Raw genomic sequence first — 27,003 nt, forward strand, 5'->3', positions numbered from 1 at the left:
ACACCATTAAGCCATGAAATAAATTCATTTATTAGCCAGATTTAATTTCACATTCAAAATTTCCCACTTCAAGCATTGCCACTAAAAACATACCGTGTGGCATCTCTTCTCAGGCTCTTTCCCAGTCCTGAAAGGTTCTGTTACCTTAGGATCTGCTATTCTTAGGACAGATTTTGATCTGATGTTTTCAATCGCAAAGAGATGGAACTTCAGGATACAAAAGCCTGAGAATTGTTAAAAGAGTTCCCCGCCCCTGACCTTTATTCCTTCCATTTTACAACCTCCAAACAATAAGGGTATGAAAGTAGTTATACACACTACCTTCAGCCACCTGCCTCAAGGTTGAAACCTCGGTTGTCAAGAGTCAAGGGCCTGAGCTGCATTAGTTTCAAGCGATGGAAACTGCATGCCAAAGTTGCGTGACTACCATTTATGGCGCAAATTCTCGCTAGAACTTCGGGGCATTCTCTCACTGCAGCAGCTGGAATGAAAGGAAGGAGACTTGTCCTTTCTATTCTACTCTTTTCTTTTTCTTTCTCTCTTTTTTTAAGAGCAATTTTAGGTTTGCGTCAAAATGAGAGGAAGATACACTGATTTTCCATATGACCCATAACCCCAACATGCATGGCCTCACCCCGTTATCAACATCCCCACCAATTTGTTGTAATTGATAAACCTACATTGACACAGGATAATCATCCAAATCCATAGTTTACATTAGAGTTCACTCAATTTTTTAAAAAATTTAAATCCAAGTTAGTTAACATATAGTATAAGAATGATTTCAGGAATAGAATTTAGTGATTCATCACTTACATATAACGCCCAGTGCTCATCCCAACAAATGCCCTCCTTAATGCCCATCGCCCATTAAGCCCAACCCCGCACCCACAACCCCTCCAGCAACTTTGTTCTGTGCATTTAAGAGTCTTATGGTTTGCCTCCCTCTCTGTTTTTATATTATTTTTTCTTCCCTTCCCCTATGTTCATGTTTTGTTTCTTAAATTCCACATATAAGTGAAATCATATATTTGTCTTTCTCTGACTGACTTATTTCGCTTATCATAATACACTCTAGTTTCATCTGCTTTGTAGCAAATGGCAGGATTTCATTCTTTTTGATTGCTGAGTAATATTCCTATACACACACACACACACACACACACACCACACCCCACGTCTTCTTCATCCATTCATCAGTCACTGGACATTTGGGCTCTTTCCATAATGTGGCTATTGTTGATAGTGCTGTTGTAAACATTGGGATGCATGTGCCCCTTTGAATCAACATTTAAAAAAAATTTTTTTAATGTTTATTTATTTTTGAGACAGAGAGAGACAGAGCATGAACAGGGGAGGGGCAGAGAGAGAGGGAGACACGGAATCTGAAACAGGCTCCAGGCTCTGAGCTGTCAGCACAGAGCCTGACACAGGGCTCGAACTCACGGACCGCGAGATCGTGACCTGAGCCGAAGTCGGACGCTTAACCGACCGAGCCACCCAGGCGCCCCAGAATCAACATTTTTATATCCTTTGGGTGCATACCTAGTAGTGCAATTTCTGGGTTATAGGGTAGCTCTAGCTTTAATTTTTTTTTTAACGTTTATTTATTTTTGAGACAGAGAGAGACACAGCATGAATGGGAGAGGGGCAGAGAGAGAGGGAGAGACAGAATCGGAAGCAGGCTCCAGGCTCTGAGCTATCAGCACAGAGCCTGATGCGGGGCTCGAACTCACAGACCGCGAGATTGTGACCTGAGCTGAAGTCGGACGCTCAACCGACTGAGCCACCCAGGCGCCCCTAGCTTTAATTTTTTAAGGAAACTCCATATTGTTTTCCAGAGTGGCTGCACCCATGTGAAAGGATTCTCCTTTCTCTGTATCCTCGGCAACATCTGTTGTTGCTGAGTTGTTAATGCTAGCCATTGTGACCGGTGTGAAGTGGTATCTCGTTGTAGTTTTGATTTGTATTTCCCTGATGATGAGTGATGGTAGGCATCTTTTCATGTGTCTGTTGTCATCTGGATGTCTTCTTTGGAAAAGTGTCTATTCGTGTCTTTTGCCCATTTCTTCACTGGATTATTTGTTTTTTGGGCGTTCGGTGTGATAAGTTCTTTATAGACTTTGGATACTAATCCTTTATCTGATATGCCATTTGCAAATATCTTCTCCCATTTCATTGGTTGCCTTTTAGTTTTGCTGATTGTTTCCTTCGCCGTACAGGTTCATTCTTCTGCATGTCGCTATCCAGTTTCCCCCACACCATTTGTTAAAGACACTTTTTTTCCTTTGGATATTCCTTCCTGCTTTGCCAAAGGGTTCACTCAGTTTCAAACATTCTATGGATTTGGGCAGGTGTATAATGACATGCATCCATCATCATATCACACAAAACAGTTTCACTGCCCTAAAAAATCATCTGTGCTCTAATTATTCATCCTTTCCTCCCCACTAACCTCTGGTAACATCAACCTTTTTATTGTCTTCCTAGTTTTGCCTCGTCCACGATGTCGTACAGTTGGAATCAGCTGCACAGGCCTAGAGCTGAACCAACAAGTTTTATGTTGGGGTTGGAGGAGGAAGCAATGGATGAACCCATTGAGTTTTGGTCAAAAAAGGAAATGACCCAAGGTTAGGAAAGATACAGGACAGTGAGGTCAGAGTGAGTGACAGAGCCCTAATGTTCTGGGGCTTGAGGACTTTAGGGTAAAATGTCAGGAGACATCTGCTTTGTGGTTTTGGATTCTGGGTTCGGAGTTTCGTGTCCTTTTTGATCTGTACATGTGGGTTTGCCCACAGGGTCCAGGGGTCCTGACCTGCCGTGGTTGGGCTCTCCACCACTACAGGTAGGTAGGGGTTGAGTTGAATTCAGTTTGAGTTGTGAAATGAGAAACGTGTTGTCACTCAACACCTGCTCCATATGTCGAATGTCTGGCACATAGTAGGCCATCAATAAACCTACATTAAAATAAAATAAACCTAGAATAAAAAACAGTAACCAGTCATGGTGGGGAGTTTTCTTTTTTCTGCCTAAGTGGGAAGATGCTGAAATCACACGAAGGGGGTGGGGGCGTAGGACAGACAGTGAGGAAGAGAAGGTGAATCAGAGACACTTCTATGGTCTGAGGAGTATCCTGGAGGTTGGAGCCCCTGTGTCCCCCACAAGTAGGGCCTACTTGGAGGTTCTATCCCACTGGTAGCAGTGGGGCACTGAGAGGCTCCCAGGGCTGGGAGAATCAATACTTGTGTCTGGGTATCCTGTAATGCTCCTTCACCTCAGGCCGGGCTTGCCTTCCTCCTGGTTGTCAGGAGGGATGTGTGTAGAAAGTTATCTTCCTCTTCTCTCGGACTCCCTGAAAAGGCCAGGTGGCCACAAAGAAGAGGAGAATGGACACGGCTGGTAAGCAGGACCTCCCAATTTCCCGCTTTGCCTTAGAGGAGACACCAGCGTGGCCCCCGATCCCACTTCTGCTTGCTCACTACCCTAAGGGCCTTGCCAGGGTCCTTCCCCTGCCTTGGAGGTCTTTCCTGTCTTGATATTACGCAAGGCCTGCAGCTGCCTCCCTGACGAGCCTCCAGGCTGGGCAGTAGAGCTGAGGCTTTGGGAAAAGAGGAAGCAACCTCTGAGGCTGGATTTCCTCTCTTGGGGTGGCAGAGCCCTGGGAAGCCACCAGCACCACGAGCACCTGGCCTTCCTTCCTGTTCTCCTGTCCTGCCGTTCACCAGCCTTGCAGCCACTTCCCTCAGTGGAACAGGTATTCCCAACATTGGAATGCGGGAGGAGGTCTGGGAGAGGGGCGGGGTTGAGATTTGCTTGGGAGTCTTGGGGGTGGGTGCTGGACCGGAACCAACCCAAGCCCTAGATGCTAATCAAAGCTGCACTCATTACCCAAACCATTCCATGCCCCTAAATCTTCCCCAACCCCCATCCCAATCCCCATCCCAACCAAATTCCAGTCCTACCTCAACCCCAGTTCCACCCCAAACATTTCCTATGCATCATCTCCATCCAGCCTCAATCCTGACCTTCATCCTCCCCCAACCCATCACTCTCCTCCCCATGTCCACCCAATTCCATCCCACATGGCAGCCGAACTTCTCCTTCACCCTGGCCCAGCTGCCGACCAACCCTCATCTTGCCCTCATGGGAGCCCAGGCCCACTCGCCTCCTTCATCACCACTTCTTCATCCAAGCAGGACTCCCAGCACTGTCTAGCACAGTTTCGGGAATGGGTGCTTGGGCTCTGAGCGTTTATAGCCAGATTGGCGAACGAGATGTGGGATTTCTACTGCCCGTTTCAACCCAGTAGACCTCGTTTATGGATTATATGGCTTTCCAAGTGAAACCTTTGGCTTATATTTGGGGCTTTCCACTATTACGAAGATAACATACTCTGGAATTGCCCGTCTGTACCCTGATTTCCTATCTGGGGGGCAGAGCACTCCAGATGGCCGTGTCATCTCACTTCTCTCGTTCTCCAGCCTGATAGGGAAGTTAGGGAGGGGAGAGCCCTGGTGCTAGGAAACAGAAACTGAATCCTGCATATCTGTCTGCAGTGAAATTACCTCTGCCCTTCTTTCTGGTGTCTGGGATCGGAGGTCAGGGACTCAGGGCCCCAGCCAGCCCTCCCCAGTTGTCCTAGGACACTGGGTCTCACATAGGCTTTGCCACTCACTTGCTCTCACACAGGCAGCAAACATGGGCACCCACCATGTGCCAGGCCACCTCAGCCCAACCATGATGCAACATATACCAATTTGGGGGGTGGGGATTTAAACCCTGTCTTCAGAGCACCCAAGACTTGGAGATACAAAGTGAACCTCAGGAACTTTCTGAGGTCTGGGGAACAATCCTCTCCCACGTGGTCACTGCTTAAATAAGGGGTTGTTTCAAGGGTGAGGGGCTCTGGTCCCCCAATACAGGACTCCCTTCCCCAGGACTGGCAACCACCCCCTTACCACCAGGGGGCGCAGGGTGCACACCAGGCGCCCAGCTCAATTCAAGCCCTAGGAGCACCTAACCTTCAGCAAGAGGTTTTCAAATAGAGACAAAGGTCTTCCTTTCTGGGGTCTGTCTTGCCCCTTCTTTTTCCAGGAAGGCTCTCTGGGATGAGGCTGGTCTTTGGGGTGGAAGAGGTTGAGCCAACGAGTTGCACTCTGATGAGTCTGATCTCTTGGGTATTGTAGCTGGGCCAAGTGCAGGTGACATCTCCATGCTGTGACTTGAGGTGGTTCTAGAAAGGGTCTTCTCACATGTTTCAAAAAGCCTGCTCCATTTAGGGGTCAGTAGGTCTAAAATCCCACCATTCCTCCTGTTGGTTCGGCATTGTCCTTTCCATGACCCCAAATGGGAACAGCAGGGGCACTGGAGCCAACACACCACTATCTTACTGATCGATGTCTCTGCTATAGTGGAGCTCACCCTCTTACCCAGTGTGGCTCTGGGCCCCAGACCCACACCTCCCCGCCACATGCCCAGTTCTGCCTTTCAGCCCAGCATCCAGGCCACAGCCACTGCCTGGACCAGCATGAGCCTCTCCTGTGGCTAGGGACCAGGTATAGAGGGTGTGGGCACATCCTCCTGGGACAGGAGCAGGCCCAGGGCCACACAAAGAAAGAGAGGGAGACAGTCAGCCTCAGCAAATGACCAGACTTGTCTGCTGGAGCAGCCCAGCCAGGGGGCCGGGTCCCCTGAGAAACAATGCTCTTCTTGGCCTTCCCACATCTTTGCCTTTGCCACGCTCCCTGCCAGGATGCCCCTTGTCCCTTCACACTTGGCTAAGCACTGTCATTCTGACAGGCAATCCAGACCCCATCTAGGCCCTGGGTGTCTGCTCAGCACCTCCCCAGGTGTGCCCCCTGGTAGCCCCCAAAATCAGTTGGGCCCCACCCTGCAGCTGATGGGCTGGGGGCTGGGAGATGTCATGAGTTTCCTGTCCCCAGTCCCAGCCTCCCCCCCCCCCCTGCCAAGTCAGCATTTAGGACCAGGGAGGATTGCAAAGTTTGCAACATGGGTTTTTGTGTGCATGTTGTAAAATGTACTTAATATAAAACTTAACTGTCTTAACCACTTTTAAGTGTACAAATCAGTGGCATTAGGTACATTCACCATATTGTGTAACCATCACCACTTTCTATTTCCAGAAATGTTTCATCATCCAAAAAAGAGACTCTGTATTCATTAAACACTAACTCCCCACTCTCTCCTCCCCACCCCCCTCCTTGCTCCTTGTAACCTCTATTCTACTTTCTATCTCTTTAACTCTTCATACTCCAGGGACCTCATATAGGTAGAATTGCATAATATTTGTCCTTTTGTATCTGGCTGGTTTCACTTAGGATAATTTTTTGAGGTTCGCCCATGTTGTGACATGTGTCAGACTTTCGTTCCTTTTTATGGTTGGGTAATATTCTATCGTATGGATATACCACATCTCTTTTATCCATTCATCTGTTGATGGACACTTGGATTGTTTCTACCTTTTGGCTATTGTGAATAATGTGGCTATGAACATGAGTGTACAAGTATCTGTTTGAGTCCCTGTTTTAAATTTTTTTGGGTAGATGCCTGGAAGTGGAGTTGCTGGGCTTTTTGAGGAACCGCCAAATGATTTTCCACAGGGGCTGTGCCATTTTACATTCCACAGGGGCTGCGCCATTTTACATTCCACAGGGGCTGCGCCATTGTTCCCACCAGCAGTGCACAGGGCTTCCAATTTCCCCACATCTTCATCTCCAGCAGCATTTATTATTTTCTGGTTGCGTTTGCCTGTTAGTAGCCATTCTAACGGGTGTGAAGTGTAGCTGATTGTGGTTTTAATTTGCATTTTCCTATTGCCTAATGATGTTGAGCATCAGGCTTCTTGGCCACTTGTGTATCACCTTTGGAAGTGTGTATTCAAGTCCTCAGCCCAGTTTCTGAATTTGGATTATTTGGGGGTTTTGTTGTTGCTATTTTTGTTGAGTTGTCAGAGTTCTTTATATATTCTAGATATCAATCCCCTATCAGATATATGATTTGCAAATATTTTCTCCCATTCTTTTCACTCTCTTCATAGCGTCCTTTGATGTGCACACAAGTTTTCAAATTTGACCAAGTCCAATTTTTCTATTTTTTTCCTTCTGTTGCTTGTGTTTTGGTGTCATACTTGAGAAATCCTTGCCTGATCCTAGGTCATGGTGTTTTTCACCCATGTTTTCTTTTATAGTTTTATGGTTTTATAGTTTTAGTTATGAGTGTTTCTGGCATTTCTCCCCACTCAGATTCATATCTTTGGCACTCTGTTTTTTACATTTTTTAAATGCTTGTTCACTTTTTGAGAAAGAGAGAGACAGAGTGCGAGGAGGGGAGGGGCAGAGAGAGACACACACGCAGAATCCGAAGCAGGCTCCAGGCTCTGAGCTGTCAGCACACAGCGCAACACCAGGCTTGAACCCATGGACCATGAGATCATGAGCTGAGCTGAAGTCAGACACTTAACCAACCGAGTTACCCAGGTGCCCCTTCGTTGGTACTCTTTAGAGCCTCATTTCTAGCAGGGACTCTCGGTGGCAGAGAGCCCACCATCTTGTGCATGGTATACAGTAGACATTTAACTCACGTTTGCGGGATATGTGTTGTGCAGGGCTCTTGTGTCCTGTGCCCAGATTTGCCCAGCCGCCAACTCTGGGCCCCCAAGGACCACACCTCTCTCTTGCTCACCACTGCAAGGCCTAGGGGGCTCTGCACTGCTTCAGGGCACATGTCCTCAGCCCCAGCTCCTGAGAAGTGGGTGGTCACCAGCTTCCAAGGACAAGGCAAGCACAGAGGTAGCTGTGGGGCGGCCACAGGGACCCCGAAGGGCAAGTTTCAGCTAGAATCCACCTTCAAGCTGCACCCTGAAGACCAAATAAGGTTTCAACAGGCAAAGATCATTTGTGGTGGGGGCAGAACTGGTCAGCTGGAGAGCCCGTGGGTAGATGGGAGTAGCCACAGGTGCGTGTGTGGGGACCCGGGAATGGGAGCAGAACGGGGAGCAGGATGAGGACCTTTCGGGGATGTAAGTAAATCTTAAAGGCAGCACTTTGGAAAGTGTTCGGCCAAACCCCACTACGGCCTACAGTTGGTAAGGCTGGTGGTAAGAAGACAAACTTCAAACCATCAATCTCACTGGGTTCCGTCCTCTCTGGGCTCCAGTTCCTGTTGGGTTGGGTGGGGAAATGGGGGGGGGAAGGGAGAAACAGCTGTTCATAGCAGAACTTGGGGTGGGGCTGAGAGACGCACAGAGGGCTTTGTGGGGCATGTCACCAAGTGAAGGCATTCCCTGGTGCAGTCTGAGTCAGGAACGTGGGCTCCTCGTTCCCTGCCCTGCCCTCTCACTGGGTTGGCCAGCATAGCGTGTGGGGGGCACAAGGCTGGACTCTCAGCAGGCTCTGAGGCTGAGGTGCCCCAAGTTTCCCTAGAAGGCCCCCGTATGCCCCACCAGCACAGTGTGCATCACCCTCTTAGGCACCAGAAGTAGTGTCACACCTGCCATGGACTACCTGATCCAGCTTCTCCAGTTGACCTCATCTATCTCAGCAGGTAAGCTTTGCTGGCCTTCCCCATCTCACAGGGCCTGGCCTTGGTGAGTCGAGCCCTCCGTTGCCCGAGCAGACTGGACTGTGCCTGGTCACCGGTTTGTCTGCTGAGATTGAAGGAAGGCTCAGGGAGGCAGTGGCTGGCGGCGGGGGGGAAGGGGGGTGGCATCCAGAGGGGTTGCTCCAAGGGTGCTTTGCTGGGGGCAGGGCAGGCTATGGGGACTCGTCTGGGGAAGATCTGAGGGCCCTGTGGTGGTCCCCGGCCTTCATCACTCTCCTCTCTGTCCCACCTCACCCTCAGGCCTGGCCTCATGGGGTGTCTCCAGTCCCCAGGATGTGAAGGGCGTGAAGGGGTCCTGCCTCGTCATCCCCTGTGTCTTCAGCTTCCCAGCTGATGTGGAAGTGCCCCATGGCATCACAGCCATCTGGTACTACGACTACTCGGGCAAGAGGCAGGTGGTGAGCCACTCGGAGAACCCCAAGCTGGTGGAGGCACACTTTCGTGGCCGTGCCCAGCTCTTGGGGCGCACTGAGCACAGGATATGCAGCCTGATGCTGAAGGACCTGCAGCCTGAGGATTCGGGCTCCTACAACTTCCGTTTTGAGATCAGTGATGGCAACCGCTGGTCAGATGTCAAAGGCACTGTGGTCACCGTGACAGGTGAGGGGCAGGGTGGCCTAGCTACTGCCCGGAAGCATCTCCCAAGCTGCTCCTGGCCCCATTGGCTCACAGCCCCAATCCTGAGCCCACCAGCCCTGGCCTAAACCCAGCCCCACCTCTCCCTTGCATTCACCCTCAGTGGGGCTGGGGATAGAAAGCAGCCTCTCCTTCCTCTTAAAGGACCCTGCTCAGGTCTTGCCCCTCAGCTGGACTTTCTAGGGTGTTCGGTCTCATGTGTGGCGAAGAGGAGTCCTCAGCCTCTGGTCTTTGTCCTCAGAGAAGCCCGAGGAGCCCACGATCGCTTGGCCAGCGGAGCTTCGCGAAGGCATGGAGGCCAACTTCAACTGCTCCACTCCCTACGCCTGCCCGGAGGAGCAGATCAGCCTGCAGTGGCTAGGCCAGGACCCCGCACGCTCCATCACTTCCAACCACCAGAAGCTTGAGCCCACGGGCATCAGCCACTTGGGGACCCTCCATATGCCCCTGTCCTGGCAGGACCACGGCCGGACCCTGCAATGCCAACTCTCGGTAGCCAAGCACAAGACTCAGGGCAAGATTCACCTCCAAGTGCAGTGTGAGTGTGCTGGGCACCACTCCCTTGGTACTGAGGGCACATCTGTGGCTTCCCCAGCGGAAACCGTTCCCTCCTCCAGCCTGGGGAAACAGAGCCCTCACCCCCGAGGCAAAGCCAGACATGCTTGGACCTCCAGGGTCAGGCAGGGCGAGAGACACCGCTAAGCCCTTCTGAGTCACATTTAATGGCTTCCTTGTACCTTTTGTCCCTGAGGCCAGGTTGGGCAGAGAAGGGGAGACACAAAGAGCGAGAGAATTGGGGGTCAGGCAGCAAGGCCCCTGGGATTTATCCCAGCTCTGGAGGATGCGCTGTGTGTGTGTGTGTGTGTGTAGGAGGGTTCACCCCTCTCCTGCCTAAGACTATTCAGACTCACGGTGATCAGGGTATTGCCCAGACACCGCAAAGAGGTGGTGGATGAAAACCTGAGTTTCTACCTGATTCTGCATCTTCCCGTCATGGTAAAACATGGCAGAGCCTGTTCTAGAACAACTGCTGTTCACAGGCACCAGGCTGCCTGGATCCATGAGGCGCAGGAGCAAACGGGGCAAACTGGTCAAGTGACTTGCCCTGCGGAGCCTCCGTGTCCTCTGTTCAGGAGACTCACAGATCTCAAGGAACTGGTGTGGAAATTGCAGGGGTGCTTGGCACATACCGAGCACTCTAAAACATTAGCTGCTGTTATTTGCCTATTTACCTAGATTAAGCACTTGAACATATTAGCTTCTATTAGCATATTTACGTAGTAAAAGGCTTTGGAACAAGATTTATAGAAACACAATTGTTTTGTATGGTTGGCACCTTCCTCACACATGGGCTAACCGTTCTCAGAGCTCGTTTGACTCTGCCTTTGGACCCCTCCATTCGGTGTCTGGTCCCGTGCCAATAGCTACCACAGGCCACCTAAGCAGGCGGTATGGTGCTCACGGTCCCCAAACAGAACAGAAGGCAATGGACGCTGCCACGAGGCAGAAAGCCGTGGAAGGCAGTGTAGGCTGGACGCTAGGCCAAGCGCTGAATTATCAGGCCCTCAGTGGAAAAGGAAGGAATCAGGACCTCCTTGTGAGTTGGGGGGCAGAACCGGCCCTGACAGGGGAAGGGATGGGCCTGACCGTTATCCAGATGGGGTTCCTTAGGGCGGAGGGTTGAGAGAGGAGAGAAGGGCTGCCATTGCCCTCCATGGGTTCCTCGCCTGATGCCCCCCATCATGACTTGCAGATGCCCCCAAGGGTGTGGAGATCCTTCTTAGCCCCTCAGGGCGGAACATCCTTCCAGGTGATCTGGTCATACTCACCTGCAAGGTGAACAGCAGCTACCCCGAGGTCAGTTCCACGCAGTGGGCCAAGGATGGGACGCAGCTCAAAGTCCAGGGTCCTGTGCTGCAGTTGCCCCAGGTGGCCTGGGGTGATGCCGGTGTCTACACCTGCCAAGCTGGGAATGGCGTGGGCTCCACGGTGTCGCCCCCTGTCAGCCTCCACATCTTTAGTGAGTCCTGGGTGAGCCTGGGTCTTGACCAGAGGGTGGGGGTGGGGATCCAGGCTACTGTTGCTGAAGGGAGCCAGGCCAAGGTGCCTCCTGGAACGCAGGCATGGAGTCCTAGCCCTGTCTCAGATAGGTGACAAGCCTTCCTGGCAGGGTGGGATGTCACGAGAACCCTTGTAAACAGGACAAAGAGATGCAGTGCCCGTCCAGAAGGCTCTGCTGCAGAAGGGGTGTGATGCAGAACATGCAGGGGTTTAGGCTGACTGGCTACAACCCCGGTGCCCTGGAAGTCAGCTGGGTATCCCCCCGCGTGCCCCTTGCCGCCCCCACAGCGGCTGAGGTCCAGGTGAGCCCAGCAGGCCCCGTCCTAGAGAACCAGACGGTGACACTGACCTGCAACACGCCCAAAGAAGCGCCCAGCAAGCTGCACTACAGCTGGTACAGGAACCACGTCTTGCTGGAGGACGCCCTCAGCCACACCCTGCAGCTGCACTCGACCACCAGGGCCGATACCGGCTTCTACTTCTGCGAGGTGCACAATTCCTACGGCAGCCAGCGCTCTGGCCCCGTCAGCGTGGTGGTCAACCGTAAGTGGCAGGACAGGGGGGCACCGGACGCTGCCAGAGCCCGGTCAAAGGGCGGTCAAAGGGCGAGGGCCCCCACAGGAGGGTTAGGGTCCTGGACCTGGTTGGCCTTGAGCTCGTGTCCCAGCTCTGCATAACCGGGCACGCTTTGACCTCTCTGGGCCTCAATTTCCTCCTGTTTTAGAATCCTTTCCATTTTGAAACAAGTTAAGCTTGCGAAAATTTGCAAGGAGAACACAAGGAATGACCACCTGCCTTTACCTTAGTGTCCCCATTTGCTAACAGTTTGGTACGTTTGCTCTCTCTCTTTAAATATATACGTGTATGTATATATATGTGCATACGCACAAGTATGCATATACGTGTGTATTACACACGTGCATATATACGTATGTGTGCAAAAGTGTACACGCATTTCCTATGTAAACATATATATGGGCATTTCACATGTATATACGCTGTATGTGTAGATATCCACCAGTTGGCTGTCACGTATCTGTTAGCCACGTGCTTACATTCTTCTTTTAAATTTATTTTTAACTGTTATTTATTTATTTTTGTGTGTGCACCATTCCTGGAAGTGCTGCAATACCAGGTCGATGCGTGGAGTGGACGGAGCAAGCTCCTACTCCATCTCCCTGCTCCAAAAGTCCATGTAATATATTGTCCTCAGATAGAGGACGTATCAGATATTAAACTGACAAGAACAGAGACGACACTTAATCATAGCCAAAAGGCCGAGAATCAATATTTTAAAAATCTTTTGAAATTTACATCCAGGGGCTCCTGTGTGGCTCAGTCGGTTAAGCGTCCGACTTCGGCTCAGGTCATGATCCCGTGGTTTGTGAGTTCGAGCCCCACGTCGGGCTCTGTGCTGACAGCTCAGAGCCTAGAGCCTGCTTCAAATTCTGTGTCTCCTCCTCTTTCTGCCCCTCCCCTGCTCATGCTTTGTCTCTCTCTGTCTCTCAATAATGTATAAATGTTAAAAAAATGTTTTTTTTAATTTACATCCAAGTTAGTTAACATAGAGTGTAATAACAACATATAGTGTAATAATGATTTTAGTGGTTCATCACTCATCCAAACAAGCGTCCTCCTTAATGCCCCTTGCCCATTTAACCCATCCCCCCACCCAAAACCCTGCCAGCAACCCTCAGTTTGTTCTCTGTACTTAAGGTTTGTCTCTTATGGTTTGTCTCCCTCCCTGTTTTTTATGTTATTTTTGCTTCCCTTCCTTTACGTTCATCTGTTTTGTGTCTTAAATTCCACATATGAGTGAAAGCGTGATATTTGTCTCTCTCTGACTGACCTATTTCATTTAGCACAATACACTCTAATTCCATCCACGTTATTGTAAATGGCAAGATTTCATTCTTTTTATTGCTGTATTTATTCATTGTATATACATATACCACATCTTTATCCATTCGTCAGGTGATGGACATTGGGCTCTTTCCATCTGTTGGCTATTGTTGATAGTGCTGCTCTAAACTTTGGAGTTCATGTCCCCCTTCAAGAGAGCACTCCTGTATCCTTTGGATAAATACCTAGTAGTGCAATTGCTGGGTCATAGGGTTGTTCTGTTTTTAATTTTTTTGAGGAACCTCCATACTGTTTTCCAGAGTGGCTGCACCAGTTCGCATATCTACATGTTTACATTCTCAAAATTGTAGATGATGTCCCTCTAGCCCTTAACTCCTCAGCATGTATATCCAAAGGTCATTCTCATACATAACCACAGTACACTGATCACAGCCAAGCCATTTAATATTGATACAATTGATAGTATTGATAGAGCAATATTTTTTAATCTACAGGCCATATTTGAATTTTACCAATTGACCCCATAGCGTCCTTTATGGCAATTTTTTTTTTTCTGGTCCAAGATCTAAGCCAGGATCCTGAATTTCATTCAGTTGTTAAGTCTCTTTATTCTCCCCTTTTAAAAAATCTTTATTTATTTTTGAGAGAGAGAGAGAGAAAGAGAGAGGCAGAGTGTGAGTGGGGGAGGATCACACAGAGAGGGAGACACAGAATCCAAAGCAGGCTCCAGGCTCTGAGCTGTCAGAACAGAGCCCGACGCGGGGCTCAAACTCACAAACCGAGAGATCATGACCTGAGCCGTAGTCGGTTGCTTAGCAAACCGAGCCACCCAGGCACCCCCAGTCTTCCCATCTTTAAAGTGGGGCCCCTGATCCACATTCACAGGGTTGCCACACTTATTGGCCAAGAAGACAAAGTGATTTGCTCAGCCCAGGGACAAATGTGTTCAACAGGCACTCAAGAGCTCTGGGGTTGCCCCTTCACAGGGCATTGTGGGACAAAGGAGGTGCAGGGTCAGTCCAGGGATTGTCCCTGTCTGAGGATGACCATCACCCATCTGTCTCCACACAGACCCGCCCCTTGTGCCGGACCTAACTGCCTTCTTGGAGACGCAGGAGGGGCTGGTGGGCCTCTTCCACTGCTCGGTGGTCAGCGAGCCCGTGGCCACCCTGGTGCTGTCACACAATGGCCTCATCCTGGCCTCCACCCCAGGGGAGGGGGACCACAGCTCGCGCTTCAGTGTCTTCTCCAACCCCAACTCCCTGAACCTGGAGATCCGAGACTTGCAGCCAGGCGACAGTGGGAAATACACGTGCTCAGCCACCAACTCCCTTGGGAATTCATCCTCCACCCTGGACTTCCAGGCCAAAGGTAAGACAGGCACAGGGAGGCTGGTGGAGGGAGCCTGAGGAGGAGGGCTGCTCTGATCTCTTCCTCCCAGGAGTCCAGAGCGCTCAGCTGAGGGGCTGACCAAGCTGTTTTGTAAAAATAATAATAATAATAATAATAATTTTTTAAAAATCACATCAAAGATCTGGACTATACCGTCATCCCAACCTGGGAGGTTCCTGAGGCCAAGGCAAAAGGGAAACATGGCAGGTGGCATTATTCCTTATGTACACATTTTGTCTCTGAACTTGAAGGGTCCTTCATATCCATCTGTTTTTTATGTATCAAATGTTTGGGGCAGGCTCTGTTAGGAGTCAGATGCAGGAGGGAAAATGGAAAAACAGGGGCTTCCACATCTTGAAGGATGTACTGCCATTTCCTCCTGCTGAGGCCATGACAGACCGAGCTAATCGATCAAGCCAGGTTCTTGATGTAAGTCCGGGCTCTGGCTCCCAATCCTTCTCAACCATGCTGCAGCCAGCTACTACCCATAGATCAGAATCGGCATTCAAGGACAAACCCCCCTGATACCAAGAGGTTCACAGAGCTGATGCCGTGAAGCCCAGACCTGCCTGTAGTCATGTGGGGAGAGGTGAACCCTGGAGGCCTTCCTGCAGCAGGTGGCACGGAGCTGCCGGTGTGCGGGGGACCTGATCCTCCCTTACTCCCTCTTTTGCCAGTGGCCCACCTCCTCATCAGCCCCACAGCAGAAGTGGTAGAAGGGCAAGGAGTAACACTGAGCTGCAGGAGTGGTCTGAGCCCGACGCCTGACATCCGCTTCTCCTGGTACCGGAATGGAGCCCTGCTTTTCGAGGGGCCCAGCAGCAGCTTTCATCTCCCTGCGGCCTCCAGCACCGACACCGGCTCTTACTACTGTCAGGCCAAGGATGGCCACAGTGCCAGCGGCCCCTCTTCCTCCGCCATCCTCACTGTGCTCTGTGAGCGGTCTTCCCACCAGCCCCTGCCTGCCGTGGGGAGGGTCAGCCCGCCAGCCACCCCCACCTCCCTCAGGCCCTCCTGCTGCTGCCTTGCTCCGGGGTCTAGATCAGGAAGGCAGCCGCAGGTCTGCGAACCATAGAGCTCTCCACCCAGGGCTGAAATGTGGGGAACAAAGCTGGGGCTTTCTCTACCTCCCTATCTCTCATCCCCCAACCCCAGCCCCTCCAGGGCCCTCTGCCTCTAGCCTCAAGTGCATCGTTGGGCACCATGTCCGGGCTTTGTCCTCCTGGGCTGGGACCTTGGACACCATGCTTCCATATATGTGTACACACTCATAGGCTGTGCCCTCACAAGCTCCCACAGGCACGAAGGCAGAACTTCTCAGCATAGGGACTGTGTCCTGTTAAGAGTGGGTACCCCGTGTTAGCCTGAGGGGCCAACCTTCAGTGTGTCAGAAGCACATGACGTTATGCTAGCCCATATGACAGCCTTGTCCAAGCTAGAAAAATGGCATTCCTTCCTCTGGGAAGACTCAGTATAGCACTATGGCACAACTTAGCATGAGGGGCATGGGCTGCATTCCTCCTACCCCGGTTTGGTTGTCCTTGTGCAGTACACAACCTACACAGCTGTTTATGGCAACTTTAAGCACATGCCTTTGTTTAGTGTGGCTAGCCAGCTTTGAGTGGACCTGTAGGACCCTGGTGGAGGCCATGGGATGAATGCCTATGCTCTTCCTCCCTATAGATGCCCCACGCCAGCCCACACTCACTGCCCAGCTGGACCCTGACGCCGCAGGTGTTGGGGCTAGACGTCAAGGACTCCTCTTGTGCCGTGTGGACAGCAACCCCCCCGCCCAGCTGCGACTGCTCCACGGGGACCATGTGGTGGCCTCTTCTTCCCTGCCATTGGGCTGTGGGGGTTGTTCTCAGCACCTAAAGGTCACCAGAGCCCCCAACCTGCTGCGTGTGGAGATTCGTGACCCAGTGTTGGAGGATGAGGGTGTGTACCTGTGTGAGGCCAGCAATGCACTGGGCAACACCTCTGCCTCTGCAACCTTTGATGCCCAAGGTGAGTCATGGCAGGGAATGGGTGGCTCAGGGTCAGGGGCTGGTACTTGGGACGCTGCCACCCCTGGCTCCCCAAGGAGGGTCTGTTAGCTGAAACCACCTCCATTCAACAGCGGGAGCTCGCTTTGCTCCCCTGCCCCATGGGAAGCCCAGGGGGTCTCATTCCTGCCTTCTCCAGGCTGGGAGGCTGGACTCCGACCCCACGGGGGAAGTGGTCAGGGTAAAGCCTGTCTCAGCTGGCCCGTGCTGCCTACTCTCCAGCCACTATTCTGGTCATCACACCGTCGCGCACGCTGCGAGAGGGCACCGCGGCCAACCTGACCTGCAGTGTGAACCGGGAGGCCAGCGGCCCTGCCAACTTCTCCTGGTTCCGGAATGGGGCGTTGTGGGCCCAGGGCCCCCTGGAGACCGTGACGCTGCTGCCTGTGGCCAGAACAGATGCTGCCCTCTATGCCTGCCGCATTCTTACCGAGGCTGGGGCCCAGCTCTCCACCCCAGTGGTCCTGAGTGTGCTCTGTGAGTGATGGGCAAGGGCAGAGTTGGGTACTCAGGGGGTGAGGGAGTGGTCAGTGGGAGGGAACAGGGTAGGGTTGGGTTTGGGGGGGGGTCAGAGCGTGGCTGGGGCGTGGACAAGGGCAGGTCTGACCTGTGTGTGTGGAGGGGGAGGGGCACACAGGTGCAGCTGGACTGTGGTGAGTTGTACTGGGGGTGGCCTGACCTCCTTCCTGTCTGCAGATCCTCCAGAACCTCCAAAGCTGTCAGCCCTCCTGGATGTGGGCGAGGGCCATGTAGCTGTGTTCATTTGCACTGTGGACAGTCGCCCTGTAGCCCAGCTGGCCCTGTTCCATGGGGAGCGCCTCCTGGCCACCAGCCTGGGGCCCCTGCTCCCACACCATGGCCGCCTCCAGGTCAAAGCCACAGCCAACTCCCTGAAGCTAGAGGTCCGAGACTTGAACTTGGAGGACTCCGGAAGCTACCGATGTGAGGCCACAAATGCCCTTGGATCCACCAATAGCTCCCTCTTCTTTCAGGTTCAAGGTGAGTTTCAGTTCTCTAAAGACGTGGTAGACCCCCTGGGGGCTGTTCTAGCCAGACTTTGGGCTGGGTCATGTGGATTCTGTGCAGAGATGTGAGTCTTTTCCAGGTTAAGGGAGTTTCTAGCTACCCAGCAGGCCTCCCTTTGTCTCCAGCCAAATATTTTCACCTGTAATAACTGTGGTAACCACTAGGGGGCAGTGGCAATTGCATAAGGTGGCTTGCTTGGTTGGAGCGCTTCTGTCAGAAACTTCTTTTATAATAACATAATTTTGATACATAATAAGAATTTTCATACAAAACAGAAGACACATATACTATGCATACATGTGTGTAATGTATGTGCGTGAATATGAATATACACATACATGTATATGTAGAAATATATACACATACACATTAATATACATGTATTCTTCTGTAAAAATCCTCCCTAAGTGAATAAGCCAAGAAAGAGGAAAGTTAACACCCATAAGGCTGCAAAGGCCAAGGAAAAAAAACACCCTTTTTTTCCTCCCACGATGACAAACATCAATTTTCGAGCACTGTCCTTGGGCTTTGGTTCTATATGTCTTTTCTTATTTATCATACCCATTCCACTGGAAGAGACACTGAGGGTCAGAGTTTCAGGAGCTTGCTCATGGTCACATGACTAGCTAGCTCTGGATTGATTTGGTTCTGATTCCAGGCACAGACTGTGCTCCCACCACTCCAGCTACCCCACCTCCTTGCTCCCCACCCCAGCCTCGTCCTGCCTGGGACCCAGGGGGCACCCGGACAGCCCTTTGCTTGGTCCTCCCAGTTCGTGGGCTCTCATGACTTGGAGGCTGGGTGCAGAGCAGGCCTGGAGAGGACTCAAGACCACATAGTGGCTAACTTTCCCTCCAAGTCCTCGGCCACCCATGCTGGGTCCAGATCAGTATCAGGACCAGGCCCTCAGCGCGGCCTAAACCCCTCCCATTTCAGTGCTTCAGGGGGTCAAACCAGCATTTGCCAAGAGCTAACATGTGCAGGTGCTGTGCCTGGCACTGGGTTACAGGTCATATAGGCTGGGCCTGCACTAGGCTCACCTTCTGGTAGGTGAGATATGACTGACCGAACAAAACTGTGGCTCAAGGTGGTAGGTGGTAAAGACCGGGATAGACCCAGTGCAGGGGAGTTGGCAACAGGACAGGAGGAGGCATGGAGCTGAACTGGGGCCCTTGGTGGTGGTGTGGTAGGTAAGCTATGGCTCCTGGACATAGGATTGAGGTCATGCAGTCCTGGTGTGCACATACATCCCTAGACTGTGGGAGGGTATGGTGGAGAGCCCTCACCTGCTCTTGGTTTCTCCCCACAGGAGCCTGGGTCCAGGTGTCACCATCGCCCGAGCTCCGGGAGGGCCAGGCTGTGGTCTTGAGATGCCAGGTGCCCACAGGGGTCCTGGAGGGGACCTCATACCTCTGGTATCAGGATGGCCAGCCCCTCCCGGAGTCGAACTCAGCCACGCTCCACTTTGCAGCCATTACTGTGAGTCAAGCTGGGGCGTACCATTGCAAAGCCCAGTCTCCAGGCTCAGCCACCACGAGCCAGGCTGCCCCTGTCATCCTCCACGTGTCCTGTAAGCTTTCATCCTGTCCATGTTTCTTCGGGGGTGAAGGAAACAAGGGCACAGCTGGGGGAGGGGTTGGGGGAGCCCAGGCGCCCTGACCACTCCCCACCTCCTGTAGATGCCCCTCGCCAGGCCACGCTCACCACCCTGATGGACACAGGCCCTGGGCGACTGGGCCTCCTCCTGTGCCGTGTGAACAGTGACCCTCCAGCCCAGCTGCGACTGCTCCACGGGGACCACCTCGTGGCCTCTACCCTACAAGGTGTGGGGGAACTTGCAAGCAGCTCTCCGCGGCTGCAGGTGGCTGTGGCCCCCAACACCCTACGCCTGGAGATCCACAATGCAGCGCTGGAGGATGAGGGCGTCTACACCTGTCAGGCCATCAACACCTTGGGCCAGACCTCAGCCTCTGCCAACTTCGATGCCCAGGGTCAGTGTGGGGATGTGAGTGTGTGCATGGATGGCTCCTTTAAGAGAGGAGAGGAGGGTGGAGAGGGTTCTGGAAGCCTAAGGCACAGCAGGTGGGCTGAACATAAGGACTGTCTCCATTCCCATCCCCCCTTTAAGGGCAGCAATTTCCAGATTTGGGTTTCATGGAAGAGCCTGCTTTATTTTTTCATTTTTTAAACATTTTTTAATTTATTTTGAGAGAGAGAGAGAGAGAGAGAGAGAGAGAGAGAGAGAATCACAAGCAGGCTCCACGCTATCAGTGCAGAGCCCGACATGGGACTCAATCTCACAAACCGTGAGATCGTGACCTGAGCTGAAATCAAGAGTCAGACGCTTAACCGACTGAGCTGCCCAGGCACCTGGAAGAGTCTTTTTTAAAAACAGAAGTTTGCTGGGGTGCCTGGGTGGCTCAGTCAGTTAAGTGTTCGACTTCGGCTCGTGTTCTCACAGTTCGTGGGTTCGAGCCCCGCGTGGGGCTCCGTACTGACAACTCAGAGCCTGGAGCCTGCTTTGGATTCTGTGTCTCCCTCTCTCTCTGCCCTTCCCCCACCCCCACTCGTGCTATGTATGTGTCTCTCTCTCAAAGATAAATAAAACGTTAAAAAAACAGACAGAAGTTTGCCTGATGTCCAGAGGATAAAGCTAATCAAGAGAAAGGAGGAAACACCACGGGGCAGGGGAGGCTTGTGTTCTCCCATGTGCCCCCCACCAGGATCAGGGAGGGCTCAGGGCACTCCAGGGCTCTACAGAACTCTGCCTGGGACCACCAGAGAGGGCGAGCTGTTTCCCAAGCTCGGCCTTGAGCCTCGTTTACAGGCGGTCCACCTGTGCCTCTCAGAGGCTGACATGGAGACAGGTGGCTGGCTTACCCAGCTTCACAACTCTCCAGCATCCCCCTGCCCTTCTCTCTCCCCAGCTGTGAGTGTGCAGGTGTGGCCCAAGGCCATCGTGCAGGAAGGGCAGCTGGTGAACCTGACCTGTCTTGTGTGGACCACCAACAAGACCCAGCTCACCTACATATGGTACCAGGACAGGCAGCAGCGCCCAGGGGCCCACTCCATCCTTCTGCCCAATGTCACAGTCATGGATGCTGCCTCCTACCGCTGTGGTGTGCTGACGCCTGGCCGGGCACCCCGCCTCTCCAGACCTGTCATTCTGGATGTCCTCTGTGAGTCTGGTTGGATGCAGGGTGGGGCAACAAGGGATCAGGGCATGGCCAGAGTCCCACAGATGTCCAACCCAGAAACAGTCCCCATCTGTCCGATGAAGCTCAGAACAAGGAACACTGAGTTGAGGGTGAGAGGAGATAGGTTCTCTCTGGGCAGTGGAGCAGGGGCCATAGATTGGGTAATCGGGGGCCCTTGGGGTAGGGAGCCAGGACCCTCCTGGTTTTGAATGCCACCCGCCAACTAGCCTCCCGGCTGCAGTCCTCTGAACTGTTTCCTTTGGTGTCCCTGTAGACGCACCCCGCAGCCTGCGCCTGACCTACCTCCTCGAGAGCCATGGTGGACGGCTGGCCCTGGTACTGTGCACTGTGGACAGCCACCCAGCCGCCCAGCTGGCCCTCAGGCACGCTGGCCGCCTCCTGGCCTCCTCGACCACAGCCTCTGTCCCCAACACCCTGCGTCTGGAGCTGTGGGAGCCCCGGCCCAGCGATGAGGGTCTCTACAGTTGCTCTGCCCACAGTCCTCTGGGCCAGGCCAATGCATCCCTGGAACTGCGGCTAGAAGGTGAGGCAAGGCATGCCAAGCCCACCAGGGGAGGGACCAGCTATGGGATCTGGCTGGGCCTAGCTAACCCTGCTCTCCTCGGTACAGGTGTGCGGGTGACCCTGTCACCATCAGCTGCTGTGCCCGAGGGGGCCCCCGTCACAGTGACCTGTAAAGACCCTGCTGCCCACCCACCCACTCTCTATGCCTGGTACCACAACAGCCGTTGGCTGCAGGAGGGCCCAGCTGCCTCTCTTTCGATCCCAGCAGCTACACGGGCTCATGCGGGTGCCTACACCTGCCAGGTCCGGGATGCCCAGGGCACACGCAGCTCCCGGCCCACAGCCCTGCAAGTCCACTGTGAGCAGGGGTCCTTGGCTGGGGGTGCCGAGGATGAGGGCGGGTGGAGGGCACTTCTGGGCCTTTGTAGGGGTGGACACAGGACTGCAGTGGACCTTGGAATGGGCACTTGGGAAAAGAAGGACATAGGTGGTGAGAAAAGAGACCCTAGGGTCCTGTGAATCCTGCCTGGAGGAGTCTGTCCACAAGACTCCTGAGAACTTGTCACTTCTAGGAAGTGACCATTTGTCCAGAGGCTTCACCTTCACCAGTGCCAGGCAGGTAGGCCATGGTACAGGGTTTCTTAACAAGGCCTCCAACTATGTCTTATCCTGCCACCAGATGCCCCTCGGGATGTTGTCCTGTCGTCGTTTCGGGACTCGAGGGCGAGCCCCATGACCGTGGTACAATGCACCGTGGACAGCGAGCCACCTGCTGAGCTGGCCCTGTCCCGTGATGGCAAAGTTCTGGCCACCAGCCATGGGGTTGACGGCTTGGCATCGGGGACAGGCCATATCCAGGTGGCCCGCAATGCCCTGCGGCTGCAGGTGCAAGAGGTACCCTCAGGTGACAAGGACACCTATGTGTGCACAGCCCACAACTTCCTGGGTTCAGTCAACACCACAGGGCAGCTGCAGGCAGAAGGTGAGTGGGAGAAGGAGGAGGGGAAGGGGCGCAGGCGCAGCAGGGCTATGTGTCTGTGAGGGGTGGAGCTCCTGCGAGAGGGGGCAGGCTGACCAGAATGGGTGGATCTAGCCGTGCCCCATCTGATGGAAGAGAAACAGCTCTCCTGGAGGCAGGTGCCCAGTCTGAAGGGGAGAGACAGCCTTGCCCTTGGAGAACCCCCTACGAGGGTGGAGCTGTAGCTGTGCCAAGGGGACCTTGGATGCGGGCAAGGCATAACCCCACCGTCACAGACCCCAACTTGGGGTGGGGGCACAGGCCTGCCCTGGGGAAGCTGGGGTGGGAAGAGAGACACACGCTCTACCTTCAGGGATGAGGTGGAGCCCTACCTTTGGGGAGTCCAACCTGAGAGCAGAACACAACCTCATCCATCGGAAAGTCTGGTTTGTTAAGAGAGACACACAGCCCTGTCCTGGAGGTCCCCAGTGCGAGGATAAGAGACAGCCTTGCTCTCAGAGATCTCAGTCTTATGGGAGAGACACGGTCTCACCTTTGAGAGCCCCAAATCAGAACGGACCTTCCCAAAATGCACAGAAGGCTCTCAGATGCCCAGATCCTACCCAGAGGCTCCAGCTCCCACAGGCCTGCTGATCCCTGACGACCTCCTGGTCTTTGGCCCGCAGGTGCACGTGTGGTGGCCGAGCCAGGGCTGGACGTGCCTGAGGGTGCACCGCTGAACCTGAGCTGTCGCCTCCCTGGTGGTCCTGGGCCCATAGGCAACTCCACCTTCGCTTGGTTCTGGAATGGCCAGCGACTGCATGTGGAGCCTGGACCCACCCTTGCCTTCACCCACGTGGCCCGTGCCCAAGCTGGGGTGTACCACTGCCGGGCCCAACACCCCAGTGGGACCACAACCTCTGCTCCAGTCATGCTCCGGGTTCTATGTGAGTATGACACCACCCCCCACCCCGCCCGCCTCAGTCTGTCCACACCTCACATGCCCACCTCAGGTCTTCCTTCTCTTCTGTCTGCAAAGAGCAAAGACCTTGCAGGTATGGAGTTCCGGGTGGGAGGACTCCCACTCACTGATTGTGTGATCTTGGGTACCCATGCCTTGGTTTCCTCATGCATGACGTATCAGTCCCCTCACCCCGCGAGGAGCATAGGAGATAACGGCATGCAGAGTGCCCGGCATACAATAGGCCGTCATCAGCCTTGGTCCCTTACTCCATTCCTCATGAAGGCGCCATGCTGTCAGTCCGATATGGCTGTACTAACAAGCCACTCCAAAATATAGAGCGTAAAATGACAGCCATTTTATTTGCTCACAGTTCCGTGGGTCAGAAACGGGGGCCTGGCTGAGCTGGGCAGGTCTCCCGCTGGCCTCACCTCATGTGGCTGCAGTTGTCCAGTGGCTGAGCTGAAGCTAGACAGCCTAGGATGTCTTCATCCTCATGGCCGGTAGGGGTTTCATCCAGGGGCTGGCTGCTGGCTGGGCCACCACACGTTGTCCAGCATGCTGGCCCGGGCTTCCCACATGACTGTGTTCGCAGGAGGGCAGAAGCTGTGAGGCCCCTTGAGATCTAGCCCTGAAGTCACATAAAGCCCCTTCTGCTTTCTAGTGGTCAAAGCAAGTCACAGATCAAGGAGTGGTGGTGGGCGGGGGTGGGGGTGGGGTGGGGGGGGTGGGGTCAGCTCTACCTCTTGATGGGAAGAGCAGCAAAGTCATCTTGCCTGGGTACAGGGAGGGGAGGATTTGCGGCCATCATCACACTCCCTGTATTCCCATAGACCCTCCCACGATGCCCACCATGACGGTCTTTGTGGAGCCGGAGGGGGGCATCCAGGGCATCTTGGACTGCCGAGTGGACAGCGAGCCCCTAGCCAGCCTGAGCCTTCACCTCGGCAGTAAGCTGGTGGCCTCCAGCCAGGCCTGGGGTGCTCCTGCAGAGCCACACATCCGTGTCACGGCCACTGCCAATGTCTTGAGGGTGGACATGGAGGAGCTGAGGCCCAGCGACCAGGGGGAATACGTGTGCTCTGCCTCCAATGCCCTGGGCTCTGCGTCTGCCTCCACCTACTTTGGAACCAGAGGTAGGTGGGGTGTCCATCTCCCAGGCCCCTCTGCACAGAGGCCCAGCTCTCGGGTCCAAAGGCTTCCTTCTGAGGTCTTCCCTGAATCCCTTCTGCTGTAATCAGTTTGTCTGACTAGTCCAGACTGGTTGCCTGAAGCGCCTTTGCATGGAGGGGGCTTCTGAGATAAAGTGAAAGCTAGAATAGTTTTCATCTTTGGAGAGTCACCTTGGGAGGGAGGATTGGAGGCCTGGAGTCATAGATGCCACCTCAGCCTCACCCTTGTGTTCCAGCTCTGCACCGCCTGAGTCTGTTCCAGAAGCTACTCTGGGTCCTGGGGCTGCTGGTGGGCCTCCTCTTCCTGTTGTTGGGCCTGGGGGCCTTCCGCGCCTGGAGGTGGGTTCAGAGCTGGGGGTGGATGGGGTCACCTCGTCCTCCCCCTTGCCCCTCAACATTCCCTCGTGTCATTCCTACCAAATTCACAGGCTCCATACTCTCTAGCCTGTCTCTCTTTCTCCCACTGCTCCAAATTTGGGAATCGCTTCTAGAATCCTCTTTATATCCATCTTGCTATGGTTTTCTTCTTTCTTTATCTGGACCCTGTCTGTGTAAAGAAAGTGCTGGGAAGGAAGAAAGATAAGGCACCCCCCTTCCCCACAATGCTCCCACTGCTCTGTGCAGTGAGAAGTCTGGGGCTAAGCAATGGGGTTCTGGAGAGGGAGGGGAGGCAGGGGGAGGGGAGAGACTTTCTGAGTCCATTCTTGTGTTGCAGGAGGCATTTTCGTAAGGCGAGCGTGGGTGAGAATTTGGTTGAGATGGATTCTCAGAAGGAGACGGCACAGGTATCCATTCACCATGTGGGCACAGGCAGACACAATGCCTAGCTAACCCACAGCGCAAGGTTGGCACCTAGAGACCGCAGTCATATACAGGATGGCCCCTGGGGCTAAGGAGAGAATATGGAGAACCCAGGGACCCCTGAGAAGATAGGGGAGCCACATTCTGACTGGGGCCCACAGCAGTCGCGGGTTTGCTCACTGGGCACTTCTTTGGGCATACCGTAGGCCAGCGTGACTGGTTCTCTATGGGACCTGCTGGCTGGGTGACTGGGGCAGACCTTCTGAACTTAGCAGCATTCACCTCCACATCCAAGACGCCTCTTGGAACACAGAACCCCACCTGTGTTTTGGGCTCTCTCTTTCCCACTCCTGAGTCTGCCGACCACCTGGGCAGGAGTGAAAGTCTGTTTTCCCTTCCCTGTGATGTATCCCCTCTGTAGATAATCATTTGGTGGGCCAGGCTCGTAGCCTCATGGCCAGCCAGGCACATGCTCACCAATCCCCTTGGGATCCCTACACATGGCTTGAGGTCTGGGGGACCGCCCACCAGAGTTAGAGGTCAGGTGATTGACCGCTCCCAGAGTCCTCATGTGACCAGTGTTTTCTCTGAGGGAAGCTCAGTGGTCCTGATGCAGCCACATGTGGGACCTTGTCCTGTGCTCCACCCCTGAGCTGACCTGTAGCATTGCCTTCCCTCAGGAGGAGGAGGTCACCAGAATCTGCAATGACGCAGGCTTCGTGAACAAGGTAGCACTGAGTCCTGCCTGCCTCTGTGAAAACAATTCTGCAACATCTGACTTTCTGTGACCTGGCTCCAAACCTCTTGCCAGGAAAAATGGGCAATGATAGGTGAAGGGGCACCCTAATCTACCCAAGAGGTGCTGACCCCCGAGGACTCTGAGGAGAAACGGACTGGTCATGTTGTGAACTTCTCTGTTCCTTTTCCCTGGATCTCATCTTTCCTTTTCTCTTCCAATGGACTGCCCCTCACATATTTTCCCCCAAGCCCACTGTGGACTTTTTGGATGGATTAGAAAAGAAGAGAATCTTTCTACATCCTCGCAGACTGGCCTAGGCACTCTGTATTGGCTAGAATAGAAGTTAGGCTGCTGTAATAAGAGACCAAATACGTAACTTCAACATGAGGGAACTTTCTTTTTCTTTCCCATACGAGTCTGGGTATGCTATGGTAGTTTAAGGTGTTGGAACTCTAGATCCGTCTATCTTATTTTTCTCCATCCCTAAAATGTTACCTTTGGTTGTGAGGTTCACGGCGGCCCCACTCTGTTCACACTCCCTCCAGCAAGAAGGAGAAAAAGTGGACATTGCAGGCACATACCTTCCCATTCTGGACACAGCCCAGAAGTTGCTTGTCACTTCCACTCACTTCCCATCAGCTAGAGTTTAGTCACATGGCTGCCCCAAGCTGCAAAGGATTCTGGGAAATACCGCTTTTATTCTATTTCCAAAGGACTCCCAACCATGGACTCATCCCTGAGACTTCTAACATTGGTGACAATGCCTCCAGCAGGCCTCGTTTTTAGTGTCCTTCTACCCAAAGCCAGGATGTGTCCCTGGTCATTCTGTCCATGGGCTTCCCAGAGGATTTAGTCCCTCTCACATATTAAGACTGAGGAAATCAAGAGGATTTGGTGATCCCTAGGGAGAGGGCATGCAGGCAATTCAGTTGCCTGAGCAGGCAATTTCATCAGGCCCCTGGAAGAGATGCCCCCATTCGTACCTCCAGGGAGAGTGGAGAGCACTCT

At 53.3% G+C, this 27,003-nt stretch overlaps 1 protein-coding gene and 1 non-coding gene across 4 annotated transcripts; one reads left to right on the forward strand and one right to left on the reverse strand.

Annotated features, from left to right (window-relative positions):
• Positions 1-3,581: 3,581 nt before the first annotated feature.
• SIGLEC1 (sialic acid binding Ig like lectin 1) lies at positions 3,582-26,382 on the forward strand. 3 transcript variants are annotated; one of them, XM_058685021.1, is made up of 22 exons: positions 3,582-3,754; positions 8,488-8,562; positions 8,860-9,219; positions 9,497-9,793; positions 11,009-11,275; positions 11,605-11,859; positions 14,251-14,550; positions 15,249-15,506; positions 16,255-16,578; positions 16,839-17,093; positions 17,313-17,615; positions 18,952-19,212; positions 19,322-19,633; positions 20,570-20,821; positions 21,114-21,383; positions 21,471-21,722; positions 22,044-22,346; positions 23,009-23,269; positions 24,117-24,419; positions 24,692-24,794; positions 25,171-25,240; positions 25,937-26,382. In XM_058685021.1, the coding sequence occupies exons 2-22, from the start codon at positions 8,514-8,516 to the stop codon at positions 26,042-26,044; spliced, it is 5,163 nt and encodes a 1,720-aa protein (XP_058541004.1). In that variant the 5' UTR covers positions 3,582-3,754; positions 8,488-8,513; the 3' UTR covers positions 26,045-26,382. The 3 variants fall into 3 exon arrangements, with proteins under 3 accessions (XP_058541004.1, XP_058541005.1, XP_058541003.1); XM_058685022.1 differs by lacking the exon at positions 3,582-3,754 and having other exon boundaries at positions 8,242-8,562; positions 25,171-25,299; positions 25,937-26,050; XM_058685020.1 differs by lacking the exon at positions 3,582-3,754 and having other exon boundaries at positions 8,243-8,562.
• LOC131486474 (U2 spliceosomal RNA) lies at positions 12,415-12,605 on the reverse strand. The gene has a single exon (XR_009249372.1). It is a non-coding gene; the product is annotated as a U2 spliceosomal RNA (small nuclear RNA).
• Positions 26,383-27,003: the final 621 nt, after the last annotated feature.

The sequence above is a fragment of the Neofelis nebulosa genome, chromosome 9 (assembly GCF_028018385.1).
Source record: "Neofelis nebulosa isolate mNeoNeb1 chromosome 9, mNeoNeb1.pri, whole genome shotgun sequence".
Classification (NCBI taxonomy): domain Eukaryota; kingdom Metazoa; phylum Chordata; class Mammalia; order Carnivora; family Felidae; genus Neofelis; species Neofelis nebulosa.

What these genes read in the sequence shown, in the direction of transcription:
- SIGLEC1 (XM_058685021.1), top strand. Translation starts at nt 8,514, where the DNA reads ATGGACTACCTGATCCAGCTTCTCCAGTTGACCTCATCTATCTCAGCA. An exon ending in TGCAACCTTTGATGCCCAAG is followed by an intron (nt 16,579 to 16,838) that starts GTGAGTCATGGC and finishes CCTACTCTCCAG; the next exon opens with CCACTATTCTGGTCATCACA. An exon ending in CTCAGAAGGAGACGGCACAG is followed by an intron (nt 25,241 to 25,936) that starts GTATCCATTCAC and finishes GCCTTCCCTCAG; the next exon opens with GAGGAGGAGGTCACCAGAAT.